The sequence below is a fragment of the Alosa sapidissima genome, chromosome 8, assembly GCF_018492685.1.
Source record: "Alosa sapidissima isolate fAloSap1 chromosome 8, fAloSap1.pri, whole genome shotgun sequence".
NCBI lineage: Eukaryota > Metazoa > Chordata > Actinopteri > Clupeiformes > Clupeidae > Alosa > Alosa sapidissima.
This window is the reverse complement of record NC_055964.1, coordinates 8036987-8051049: the sequence shown is the minus strand read 5'-3', so window position 1 is coordinate 8051049 and position 14063 is coordinate 8036987. Positions and strand designations below refer to the sequence as shown.

The 14063-nt window shown below is 39.7% G+C and overlaps 2 protein-coding genes across 6 annotated transcripts in view; one reads left to right on the top strand and one right to left on the bottom strand.

Moving 5' to 3' along the window:
- Positions 1-667: 667 nt before the first annotated feature.
- On the top strand, positions 668-3115 carry LOC121716068 (fucosyltransferase 7). Of its 3 annotated transcripts, XM_042102235.1 has the most exons (3): positions 668-1347; positions 1533-1595; positions 1883-3115. In XM_042102235.1, the coding sequence occupies exons 2-3, from the start codon at positions 1565-1567 to the stop codon at positions 2950-2952; spliced, it is 1101 nt and encodes a 366-aa protein (XP_041958169.1). In that variant the 5' UTR covers positions 668-1347; positions 1533-1564; the 3' UTR covers positions 2953-3115. The 3 variants fall into 3 exon arrangements, with proteins under 3 accessions (XP_041958169.1, XP_041958170.1, XP_041958168.1); XM_042102236.1 differs by lacking the exon at positions 1533-1595; XM_042102234.1 differs by lacking the exon at positions 1533-1595 and having other exon boundaries at positions 1811-3115.
- A 6029-nt stretch (positions 3116-9144) lies between these two features.
- The window catches only part of npdc1b (neural proliferation, differentiation and control, 1b), a 28352-nt gene continuing 23433 nt past the window's right edge, over positions 9145-14063 (bottom strand). For 2 of the 3 annotated variants that reach the window (XM_042101995.1, XM_042101997.1), the window contains one exon: positions 9145-12877. In XM_042101995.1, the coding sequence (XP_041957929.1) occupies positions 12788-12877 (90 nt within the window). In that variant the 3' untranslated portion in view covers positions 9145-12787. The remainder of the gene's footprint in view (positions 12878-14063) is intronic. The other variant, XM_042101996.1, reaches the window with a different exon arrangement.

Genomic DNA, 14063 nt, shown 5'->3' with positions numbered 1-14063 from the left:
AAGTCATAGTTTCTGCCCTCTCTCTCCTCGGTATTGCCAACATGAGTGGTGTTGAAATGTCTTGATGTTTCCTGTCATTTTTCAACTTCCTCTTGTTAAAAAATAAATGCACACCTTGTATTTACTCCTGATGCAATGAATAGTTTGCATTAAGAGGTTATTTTAACAATTCTAGTGGAAACATATTTGCAGAATCTGAACAACTAACCATGAAAAAGAGGAAGTTGAAAAAAAGATCAAAGAGAAGACATTGGTTTTGGTTCATCAGCACAAAAAACAGTAGAATGTATTCCAATGATGAAAGGTTACAAATACTATAAGCCTTCATAGATTAATTTTACATTCACAATACATATAGTAGCCCCAGTGGACCTCATTTCAGTTCATAAATGATTCAAAAAGCACTGACGTCAAAGTCTGAAGTGAAGTGATTGTTACTATATGACAAAAACATAAGTCATTGTGACTATGCATTATATGACAAAGATAAATGTGGCCTATAATGTTGTTTATGTACAACTGTACAATGTACAGTTTATGTCAAACTGAATACGAAATGAAATCAATACATTTAAGAAATGCTAGAAATAAAGGGGGGGGCGGAGGTTGGTGGAAATTGGGGGGGGGGGGGGGCGGAGGTTGGTGGACAAGAACTGTAACCATCGGTCTTGCATGAGGAAATATAAATGGATATGAGAACCATCAAAAGTTTTCTAAATCACAATATCTGCTTAACTTGCTATATCACCATATGATTTCAAGACCAGCAAATTTGCAATACTTGCTTGAGTTTGCCTCAGTTTTTTTCAGTTTTCAAAATGACAGTGCCAACTTCACTACGGATATTACGCTGCCTCACCAACACACCAGTGTTTCAGGGGCAGGGCAAAAGGCATTCACTGGCTTGGCTTTTTAATTTTCTTGTAAGTAGTCTCTTGTAAATAGTAATCTCTCTCTCTCTTTTTCTCTCTCTGTCTCTTTCTAGTATGTCTGTTATGTTTACAGTTTTACATACATTTTCTATTTATGTAATTATCTTTAAGGCTGCAAAAATATGACGAAGAAAGAAGAAAGATGACGAGATGGTTAAATGTTTTCATAATATAATTCTTGGATGTGCAAGTATAATACTATTCTTGAATGCGCAGGTATAATATTATACTAGAATCAGAATGAGATTGTGTTCATGTTTGGCAGTGTGTGTGTGTGTGTGTGTGTGTGTGTGTGTGTGTGTGTGTGTGTGTGTGTGTGTCACACAACAGACAGACCTTTTCAAAGTGGCAAGTTTAATGTGACAGAAGGATAAGACTCAGAGAAACCGGGAGTCCAGCTTTCCTCTGCAGATGGGTGAGTTTTGAAAGAGATACATTTAGACAACCCCAGCAAGTATGTGTAGGATTAATGTCAGTTAGATAACTTACCTATCTCCACTTACAATTTTTAGAAGGTAATAACTGTGTTTTATCTGAAATGTACAGATACTATCTAAAATGATCATCACAGGGCAATTATACTTGTTTGTGAGATTTCAGAGCCTGTAAAGTAAGGACTTCAAAATGTTTGTATGGCATCTCAGAGGACTCTTTCTTTCTATGGTAATAAATCTTGGAGGAAATTTTACAATATATTGTATAACACACCATCCCTGAAGTGGTTGCAATAGTAGTCAGTATGGTTGATTTGGCTCTAATTTTTATGTCGGAATGAACCAAATTTAAATCTTTGTGGGTCAGATGGCAGTTATTTGGCTATTTATTGGCAAGTTATAATAAACATTTGATGCAAATTTGTCAAACTTATTTCTGCTTAGATTTCTGCAAGATGAAAAAAAACTTGTGGCGGGAAACTGGCATGTCACAGAATTTTTTTTTATTTTTAACAGATTGTGGTTTTGGGCGATGGCTGTTTTTTCTCACAATGAAACCGAGAAAAGCTTACAGGCTGTGGTTGGCATTTGCCCTCATCTTCCTTAGCATATATATACGGCTACAGCCCATTTCTGTGAAGCTTAAGCTGACAGGAAACAGCCATGGTTGGCATGGGAACATATCTATCCTGCTGTGGCACTGGCCATTCAACATCTCCTACCCGTTGGAGGGCAACGTCTGCCTCAACAAGTACGGAATCCCTCGGTGCCTACTCACAGCCAACCGCTCGCAATTCAGCCAGGCAGATGTTGTAGTTTTTCATCATCACGAGCTGAAATACGCGCATCAGAAACTTCCACTGCACCTGCGCCGCCCGTGGGGCCAGAAGTGGGTGTGGTTGTCGCTAGAACCTCCGGCAGTGAACCAAAACGTTAGTGGGTACAATCATCTGTTCAATTGGACCATGAGCTATCGGCGGGATGCGGATATCTTCTTGCCCTATGGTTCGATGATTCAAAAAAGGACAAACGAAACCTTCCACATCCCAGAGAAGAGCTCGTGTCTTGCCTGTTGGGTGGTCAGCAACTACAAGAATGAACACAATAGATCCAAGGTGTACCATCAACTGCGTAAGCACATTCCCATTGCACGCTATGGCAAGGCAAACAGAAGGCCTTTGGGTAAAGAGCATCTGCTGCCCATTATTGGCCGCTGTCATTTTTACCTGGCCTTTGAGAACTCCATCGCTAAAGACTACATCACAGAGAAGCTGTGGAGGAACGCCTTCCAGGCAGGAACAGTACCCGTGGTTTTGGGACCACCTCGGTCTAACTACGAGGAGTTTGTGCCCCCTGATTCTTTCATCCATGTTGATGACTTCAAAAGCATTAGCGAGCTGGCATCCAAACTCAAGAAGCTGGCTAGCAACAGGACCCAGTATCAATTGTACTTCAAGTGGCATAAAGATCATGCAGTCCACATCTTCTCAGACTGGAGAGAAAGGCTCTGTCAAATCTGTAAAAAGTACAATGAGCTCCCCTCACTCAATGTCCACCATGACTTACAAGGTTGGGCAATGAGATGATTTGAATTAAATCAATGACTCATTTGCACACACCACTGTGGAGTGGCAAACAAGGGTTTCACATGGAATACATAGAGATAGATTGATCACATAAAGATTTAGGTTTCATTTGTCAATTTGACTTAATAAATAGAATACTATTGAAAATCTATACATTACTGTACACTATTTAGTTTTCACAAGGATATTACAGATAATAACTTGTTTGTAGTTAAATTGGCTTGTTATCAACCCCCTTTGAAATTTAATAGTTAGCTGTGTAATCATTAAATCGCTAATGCTGCCAGGAAATGCTGGGCAAAGCAGTATTGAAATGTGGAACTTTAAGTAGAAAATATAGAAAACAAGAATCATTATTTAGGGAAATGTATTACTCAATTAACAACTAATGAAACCCTTATTTACACTGTCATCAAACCTTGTTTGTGTACAGAATAGTTTGTTACAGGTAAACCTCTGTAACATCATGGGCTCTATCTTGGCGATCAGAAACGGATAGTCAGAGGCGAAGCAGGCCAGTCCATTTCACTAATTTAATGGCGCGATTATGTGATCAAACGTTGGGCACTTGGCGCAAAAAGGTTGTTATGTTTCTTAATCAGTCATGGGTGTGTTTTGGACGTAACATCCTTTAAACCAATGAGAATGACATCTGTCATTCACTTTAACAGCAAGCAGCGCAACTTCAAACAGCGCATCAGTATTTTGATAGTCAGCGGCGCATTTGAAGGAATCTGCTTTCACGCGACACCGGAACAGGTATTCCACTAAGCTATGCGTTACTAAAACCTGTTTGTGACTAACAGAATATAGCCTACACGCATCTGTACTCGTCTATTACTTGAACTCATAGGCAAAGTGAAACTAACTTCACTGTGGTCTCATAGTCAACGACAAAAGTTCTATAGTCATTATTTTCACTATTGACTGACAAGGATACTGCATCGAAAACATAGCCTGAAAAAAGCAACACTTACCCCAATAATGTTCGAATGACTGAATAAAAAACCTAAGGATATTTATCCTGCAGAGAAGTTGCTGCTTACATCTCCTGACAGTGTATCTTCAGCTGTGCTTGATATTGCCCCTTTCGCAATAGACCAGGTTTTTCTTGGTCAGCAACGTCTTTGTTATTAAACATCGCCAATGTAGGCTACATGTGATCTCGTAAAGTGCTGTCCCAATCCCATTTATACTTATCTGAGCCCATGTGGCCTCACACACACACACTCACTTAGCACCTGAGATCAATTAAGTCTGTGAGTCTTTAGTCCTCAGTCCTCAGGGCTCATTTTGGGATTCAGCCGCAGTATAGCTCTCACCTATTTGAGTTCGTAGGCAACGACATTTACTTTCACTACTAACTGACAAGGGGTTACAGTGCTTACGGAAAGAATTTACAGCGCTTCACTTTTTCCCCATTTTGTTATGTTTCAGTCTCATCTTAAAATAGATTCAATGAGAATTTTTTTTTAATCCATTTTAAGATGAGTCTGAAACATAACAAAATACTGGAAAAGGTGAAGAGCTGTGAATACTTTCCATATGCACTGTACACGTGAAAACATAGCCTGAAAAAAACAGCATCACTTACTCCCAATGATATTCAAATGACTGAATAAAAAAGGACATTCATCCAATCACACTAAAACGGTCTTTGCATTGTGTTTCCATCATTGTTATCATTTTAGTGTTATGATCATGTTATCATTTTAGTGTTATGATCATGTTATCATTTTAGTGGTGTCAAAATTTGAGATCATGCATGTTCCACTTCTGGAGGCCATTCTGTTCTTTGCTGTGTGTCTCCCTCTCTTTCCTAATAATAATGATAATAATAATAATACGTTTTATTTGTATACCACCTTTCATACACATAATGCAGCTCAAAGTGCTTTACTTTTGGAGCATGTAACAATAATAGAGACGAGTCAGTCATTATCATGAACATGTAACACAATAATAGAGAGGAATCTGTCACTCATCTTCGCTGCTGTGGCCGTTCATGATCCAATCAGCAACATATCAGAAATACTGTACTTAGCAGTATATATATAGGCTTTGCTAACAAATGCTTAGGCTTACAAATGTTAATGCCCAGTTGATGTGGACTCTTAGCGGTTTGCCTTATGGTCTTAGTATGTGTTGTGATTATACTGTATGACTTTATATTCAAATGTTTAAAGAACACAACGACCAGAAGACTGCCTTAACCCTTAAAAAAGACCTCTATAAGAGAGCCTTTAGTTAACTCATCTTATCTTTTAGACTACATTTTCGGATTATTCTACATCGGACTGCTGCCATTAGAGCTGCAGCCAGTCAAAAGCAGATGGGCTCCCCCTATTTGCCTTATTCACCCGGCGGCCAGAGCGAGGCTACAGGGTACACTTGCCATTACACTTCAGTCCAGCAGATGGTGGTGGTAATGCACTCCGTTTGCAAACTGCAAAAAAAAAAAAAAAAAAAAGCTCACCGAAAAAGAAGAATGGTTCACTCATAGATATTAGAAAGCTAGATACTGCATTGGGCTCGAGTTCTCTTTAGGAGGCATACGTAAACGCGGCCGCCATATTGCTGGGGGCAACACGTTTATGTGGGCAACACTAAGCTGGCAATCAGATACACCTGTTTGATTTCCAGTCAGAGTCACATGCTTCTCCATTGACCTCCAGTTATTGATTGCCCCCACCAAGATGACGATCCTATTTACGTACGTTTGGGAGCCCAATGCGGTATCTAGGTTTCTAATATCTATGGGTTCACTGACCTGTTCTTCTTCTTCAGTGAGTTTTTTTTTTTAGCAGTTTGCAAACACCACCATCTGCTGGAATGAGGTGCAATGGCAAGTGTACCCTTTAGCCTCGTTTTGGCTGCCGGGTGAATAAGTAAGTCAGGTTCTGCTCAAGGTTTCTTCCTGAAATACAGTTGCCATATGGCGTGCTTGTAGGGGGTTAAAGACATTCACTGAACTTAAAGGAACCATATGTAAGATTGTGGCCAAAACTGGTACTGCAATCACTTTCAAAATACTGAAGAGCGGTGTATCCCCTCCCCCTCCCCCCTGACTCGAGGTTGCCAACCCGGATGGCAGAACACTACTGACTTTGTGATTAGTAGATAGGTGGAGGGTGGCGCATCAGGCCAAAACACAACATGACATGACAAAACACAACATCAACATCAGTTGAGGGCTGCAACTTCACTTTTTAAATGACAATATCCTGGCCGGACTACTGTTGTCAGTGATATAAGTATTTGAAGTGAACATTATTTCTTAATGTCTAGTGACATATCAGGGCCATTTTATGATTAATTGAAATATTTTTCTTACATACGGTTCCTTTAATCAAAAGATTAGCATTAGAAGATCTAAGTTTCCTTTGTGGTTGATAAGATATTAAAAGCTCAGAGATATAGGTGCTATGCCATTCAGAGCTTTGTACGTAGTTAACATAACCTTAAAGTCAATTCTATCCCCTCTCTCTCTCAGAATCTTGAATCTTTTGAGGCTGTGTGGTGCTGCAGACAGGCACTGTGTTCCGTTGTGGAATAATTTTTATATGTCGCTCATTGAATGTTTAGTATACCTTACATATATGTAATGAAATCTGGTTACCATCCTCTGACTCTGACCCCTGTGTCATCTGAAACCCCTCTGTAAGAATGTTTTGACTTAGGAGTGCTAAGATAACCCCTGTGTCATCGAACTGATGGTGATCCTCAGGATGAGGGGGTTGTAAACATCTCTATTAAAAAAAACAGATGGTTAGATGATCACTGGTGGGTGACAACTTGGGATTTTCCGTGGGTGTGTGTTAAGGGTATAAGAGTTGGCTTCACCCAAAGATGTGTGGGCTTGTCACTTTGACATTTCATGTGGGTAACATGCTCCCGGCTTCGTGAATAAAGCTGCAGTCTCAAACCAGTCTTGGAGTAATTTTGACCACACCGTCATTGATGACAATTTGCGCTTTAGTCACCATTTTTTTTACATACATTTTTATCCTATACAAGAGTTTAATTGAATGCATCTTACAGTGTTTTTGTAAACCAATAAATAATGAGTTAAAATCTCTCTCTCTTATGAAGCTTATGATTTACTGGTTAATAAATTGTTCATTCATCCACTACACTCTTAAAAATAATGTGTTTTCCCCATCTAGACACAGAGATGTGTTTAAAAAATACACATTGTGTAACAAATTAAAAAAGGAAACAACACAAACTGTGGTGTCCCTGAGTGTCCACATTCGTTTTAAGAGTGTAAAGTACTTGGTAATATTGGGTCAATTCAGGTCAATTCATTAATTTTATGGAGTCAGATTAATCTTAGCTTCTCTCATTATTTACTCTGATTTTCGGCCCTATAATGTTCAAGATACGCTTAAGTAAGCTTCGCAGCCAAAGCGATTCTCTTCCTGAGATGCGTCTTTCAGAACTAGACTCTGACAAATTGCTTTGATGTGGCCATATCATGTCCTGTCACAACAAACCACAGAACTTTGGGTGGAGACAGAAACTTTTCAGTGGTATGCCAAAAACATTCTATTCCCTTCCTATGATACTGAGATGGCAAGGTACGATTTTATTTATTTTTATTTGATCTGACTTCACAACATTTTGGAAATTTACATCTTACATTTTGCAAGTTGTCAAAAACTAAATCTTTAGTCAGGCTGATGATCAACCTTTAGTACCCTTTGCTTGGGCAGCCGTGGCCTACTGGTTAGCACTTCGGACCTGTAACCGGAGGGTTGCCGGTTCGAACCCCGACCAGTAGGCACGGGTGAAGTGCCCTTGAGCAAAGCACCTAACCCCTCACTGCTCCCCGAGCGCCGCTGTTGATGCAGGCAGCTCGCTGGGATTAGTGTGTGCTTCACCACACTGTGTGTACGCTGTGTGCTGTGTGCTGTGTGTGTTTCACTAATTCACGGATTGGGATAAATGCAGGGATCAAAAGAGTATACTTCAGGCATACAAGAAGACTGGCATGCACACGGAACACAGACAACTCCAGTAACAAATCTCTCTTTTAGTGGTGTTGCCTGAGCGCTGAGCTTTACAAGAACAGGAAACATGCAATATATGCAACTTCCCTCTAAATAGATTTATGATGTATGACATCCACAACCTAACTTCCTGCATTACTCTTACACCATGACCAGTTTTAGTTACTGAGGCCTATGGACTATGGTTTCTGTGCCACACTTTAAATCAGAGGCTATCTTTTCCAGTGAACACTCTAGTGCAGTGGTCCTCAACCTTTTTTCAGTGATGTACCCCCTGTGAAATATCTTTTCAGCCAAGTACCTCCTAATCAGCGCACAAGAATTACCGCTACGCTTCAACCACGACTCCATCGTTTGAGTTTTGACAGTGATTGACAGGTGATGGCGGGTGGCATGTGACAGGTTGGGTCGAACCATCCTGGTATGGGGGGGACTCTGGGTTTTTAGGATAATGAAATGGAATAGCCTACTGAATTATAAAATTAATTTTATGAATTTTCCTGAAATATTTATTAAATAAATGTTAAAAAAATAAAAGTATTTTTGCAAGGATTCTACTTTTTAAATATATGTTTATTTTAAAATCTCACATACCCTCAGGGGTACACTACCCCCATTTGAGAACCACTGCTCTAGTGCAGTGATTCTTAACCATAGGGTCGCCAGCGCCATGTCTATGAGTGAACCCTTTCTCCCTTTTTCGGTGAGCTTTTTTTTGGCAGTTTGCAAATGGAGTGCATTACTACCACCATCTGCTAGATTGAGGTGTAATGGCAAGTGTACCTTTTAGCCTCGTTCTGGCCGCCGGGTAAATAAGGCGAATTCTGCACTTAGTTTTAACTCATCTCAATCTCACTTTGATCGGAGCAAACTATTTGAAACCACTACATTTAACCAATAATGTTTGCCAGAAACTTAATTTGCATGTGAAAATATGACCTTGCCGAAAATTTGCGGCAATTGTTCGCCAGAAACCTGAAATTTCTGTTAGCGTGATGTCATCTTGACCATGTCTAGGATAACAGTAATTATAAACATTGACCCCAGTGGTCTCTAAAACTACCATGCACAATGTCACAACGCCCATAACATGGAAATTTCACGTTTGCCATATAAAATCAACAGATTGATGATTACCGAAATCTTACTTCACAGACCTCACTTCAATGAAACAAATGAAGATAATATAAATATTTATTCATATTTTTTCATCAAATAATATCCAATCTTTACATGCACATGAAATAATCCATCGGTGTCATAGTGAATTGAACTGCACATTTAGTTTAGTTGAGAGAAGTTCTTCTGATCAGAAATACAATCGGGGCTTGGGACAGCAAACCATTGTAAATACTACAAACTAGGCAGGCAGAATCTCCTGAACACCCTGGAATCTCCCTTCCAAAACAGAGAGGTGAAGTGTGACTCCTGTCACCCTGTTTCCATTCTTGACAGTGGAGGACTAGCAAAACTGGGGCAGTATGAACACCAACAGACAGTCAGTTTGTTACCTCACAGGGAGATTCTGACTGTACTGAGTACTCAACTACAGTGCCACAAGATACCATTCATTCCAGCTAAAGGTTCTTGTCTATTGAGAACTCTTTTGGGGGGGTCCTTGTACATTATTGTTAAATACTTCCTGCTTGGTTTTTAATCATTACTTGGAAAGGCTTGACATCTGATCAATCAAAATACACTAAACTCTTATGGGCACCTTTTTGCTTTTTTGCTGATGACATACAGGGCAATGTTCAGGGCCACATGGCTGATTAATTGTATTGACTAATGCTGAACACATTTCCCACAATAAATGATTCATTTTATTGTTAATACTAGATGACATTTACGTCACTCTGTTGGTTTTTGGTGCCAGTCACGCAAGGCGGTTTCCATCTGATTCATATCTGAATTGCTCTGCCTCTCTAGCGAAAGCCAGTGAAAGAGATGGTTGGTAAAGGCATCAGTGTTCTTCTTTGTTTTGTCTACATTAAAAACAACCATATACCCAGGGGCCAATGTTTTAAACTAAAGCATTCATCTGGTAGTATACAACAGTCATGGCACTGAATTGCCCTATGCCACTGTGGCTCAAGAAAAATAACAAAAATACCGGAACATTCTACTTTCTGTGCCCTCTGTATCATATGGGGGAAGATATAAATACGCTGCCAATCTGAATCAAGAATGCATACTACAGTAATTTTATGCAAGTAAAAAAAACAAAACCATATTAATACCATATTAACTGCCCCCGTGTATTAACCTCATAGCTAAAGAAATTTTGCAAAATCAATATATAAACCTCTAATAGTTGGGAAATTACCGTAATGTTCACGTCAGAGTGCACTGAAATAAAAAATTAAATTAAATTAAAAAAGTAAGCTACTGTCAGCAGACTTCCTGAGAGACAGTGGCAACAGGCTTCATCCTTAGACAGACATCGCAGAAAAAAGAAAAAAAAAAAATTCATTTGGTAACAACAATCAAAGATACAGGATAGATATGTCTGTGCAAATACATTTATCAATGACGTCTCTTTCTCTGTACAGTTTGGAGGATATTTACAGAACATCACAAATTCTGGAAACAAGCTACCGGTATACTTAGTGTAATATCATAGACAGTTTGTGAAAGTGTGTGTGTGAGACAGTGTTCCATTGTATACCTAGAAAAAGATTCCTGGGAGTACCATTCAAAGCTATGGAATCCTCCAAGAAACATCTCATATATGCAGTTTCATACACAATCCGGTGCAAAACCATAAATGCATATAGACTTCTGCAGTCATAACACAGCTTTTCTCATGTCATGCATAGAGGTACCATACTGACTATACAATGGCTACATAATAATAATTTGCTTTTATATGCACATTTAAGAAAACAAGATTACAACTGATGCTTCCTTACTTTAAAAAAATACCATCACCAAACTACATTTGGTTGAAAGGAAGTGAAACTAACTGCAGATCAGGTTAGTCCCTAAGTCTGCACACTGATCCTATGGGCTTTGACTGTTAGGCACACTGAACATGTGCCGAACGTCTCTCTTCTTGCTGTTTGATATTGGCTGGTTTGATATGTTTTCAGTGTCAAGTAGTTAACAGTAGCCCAGAGAGCAGCTCATTACTGGAGAGGTTCTGGCCCTCGGCTGCGGTGCTGATTCAGGCCAGAACCAGGCCAGAACTGGACCAGAACTGGACCAGAGCCAGCCACTGGCTGGGGAAGGAAACTGGGATGAGGGTGTTTGTCTTGTACCGTTACTCTTCAGACAGAAAGGCAATAAAGACTGGGCTGAAGAATGACCTGAAGTCTGACCGTGAGCCGGAGGTTTCCCTCCTCTGACTGAATGCACTTGTCATTGTTCAAGTTTATAGGCTGAGGGAGAGCGAGAGAAGGCTTGCAATAGCCTGAGCACAGGAAAACAATATAAATAATTGACAGCAGCTGAAGTCAAGAGTAAGTAAAATATGCCGTAGAATAAGTATACATTAGGGGTTTCACGAGTACTGATTTTTACTAGTTGACAAGTTTTTCATAATAGTTGTCGACTAGTCGACTAGTGATTATGTACCAATACAGTGCAGTTGTTTACATTACTGCTAGTGCTAGCTGTTAGCAGCGGATGCTTCATCTTTAGGTGTTTAGATAGCAGATGTGTTCTTACTGTACATTAATACAGCGGTCACAACTTACATGTCACTGTGGAACAGATCTCATTTTCAGTGAAAGTACCTCCATAAATAGGAATATCAAGCCCATTTAGCCTTTAGCCATTTGTCCACAACTTGACTGCTGCCTACAGCACCGACTATTAATTTTAACAGTTGACTAGTTGACTAGTTGATGAAACCCCTAGTATACACGAGTATGTGTCCCACGTTACTTCATTTTACCCATTGTAAGGACGTGAGACCATGAGTCTGTGATGGTTACTGAGAGTCCTCGCTGTAGACTAAATGGTTGCTCCATATGCCGGTGCTGATATGGGGACTATGACGTGGGGATCACAGAGCCAGCTAGCAGCGTCCACTGAGGTGCTACTGAGCACACTGGGCCAGAGAGACAAAGATGTCCACAAAAACACAGGTGAGTTTGTTCATCGCACGCACGCATGTGCGTATACATGTGTGTGTCTGTGTGTCTGTGTGTCTGTGTGTGTGTGTGTGTGTGTGTGAGCGAGAGATAGCAATGCAGTCATTGTACAGGCGTCACGTCGTTGAAATGTAACATTCCTAATTTAATAACACGCTATTAGGAAGGAGAGAAAAGATGACATATCAAAATAAAAACACAAGAAGGTAAAAAAAGGGATGTTTTGGAATATAAAGAAGCCTGGGACACAACACGGAGGCAGTCAACAGAACGCTTGCTGTGTGCTGTCACGCTGCTGTGCTCACGTTCCTGACGTACATTCTCTTCCTGCGCTTTCTGCATCCATCCATCCATCCTCCTCCTCCTCCTCCTCCTCTCGTGAGTCCACTCCTCTCATGTACCACCTCTAAGTTCTGTCCATCCTCTTCCTCTTCTTCTCCGAGCGCAATGGGTAGTATAGCTGATGGAGCTTCGTGAGATGGAGATTTCACAGAGAAGAGGGCAATAAGAGACAGAGCATGTGTGTGTGTGTGTGTGTGTGTGTGTGTGTATGTGTGTGTGAGTGTGTGTGTGTGTGTGTGCATGTGTTTGTGTGTGTGTGTGTGCATGTGTTTGTGTGTGTGTGTGTGAGTGTGTGTGTGTGTGTGTGTGTGTGTGTGTGTGCAAAACATTAAACTATGTGTAAAACTGTGACCATGATGACTGGGAACACACAATTGTCCGTGTTCACTTATGGCCTCTCTGAAGGTTGAGGTTGAGGTGCAGGTGCAGGGTGGAGTCGTCAAACAGCGGATTTTTCACCTCCATTTCCCCCGTCTGTAAAGAGAGCAGAACACCGTCCACATCAGCGGAGCACCTCCACCTCCACCTCCTCCTCCACCTACAGTGGCAGCTATGGCTCCAGCAGCCTTCAGCGTTAATGGCTCACTGGCCAGAGAGTGCAGCACTCACACCATTTATCTGTCCAGAGATGTCAAAGTAAAAGCCCTGCCATGTATGGACTCTACAGTATGCAGGACTCCATTTTGGATTTGTTTCCTACTGGGCAATCAACTTCCTGTTTAAACTGTACAATGACTAAAGAAAAAAAAAGCCAAAATTGGCAAAGTGTTAATGTAAACAGGAAGTTGAGATGCCAGTACAAGTGAATCCAAAATGGAGTCGTGCATAGAGCCTATCGGTTCCACCTGTGTGCTTAAAACAGGTGATTCCACTAATTAGCTGATCAACATAACTTAAGAATTGTACTAATAAGAATCAGCTGATTAAGTGAATGGTTGGAACAAAAATGTGGCAGGACTTTTACTTTACACTCAATATCTGTATCTCTGTTTGTTGAGGTGAGACAGGGGGGCTGTAAACAAGCCAGGAACACCACTACACTAAAACACTAGTGTCCTCTTCTGTAAGTGGTTTTGGATATATATATATATATATATATATATATATATATATATATATATATATATATATATATATATATATATATATATTAGGGCTGTCAATCGATTAAAAAAAATAATCTAATTAATTACATACTCTGTGATTAATTAATCTAAATTAATCACATATATAATGTTTGCTGTAAAAGTATTTTAAAATATTTAAATTCAAATTTAAATTCAGATTATTCAATATTTAAAAATCATTGAATAATCAGCATTAGTGACATTAAAGTTCAAAGACTCTAATATGCTGAGAAAATAAATTCAAAAGTGCTTCGGGAAGACGTTTTTTTTTCACATACAAGGCATTTCAGGCCACAGATATAACCTAGGGGACACAATGAAAATAAATTAACACTCCCCTCAATGTCAACACTTATTTCTTTGCATTGATGTGCGACTATAGAGTTGATGAACTCCGGTGATATGCAAATTCCTTGCTGCAGACATTGCAGAGGACTTTATTTTCAACACTTTATTTTTTATTATTTACTTTATTTTTTGTTATTTTTAACACCATCAGGCCGTTTTTTAAAAGTAAATGTTCCAATCAATGA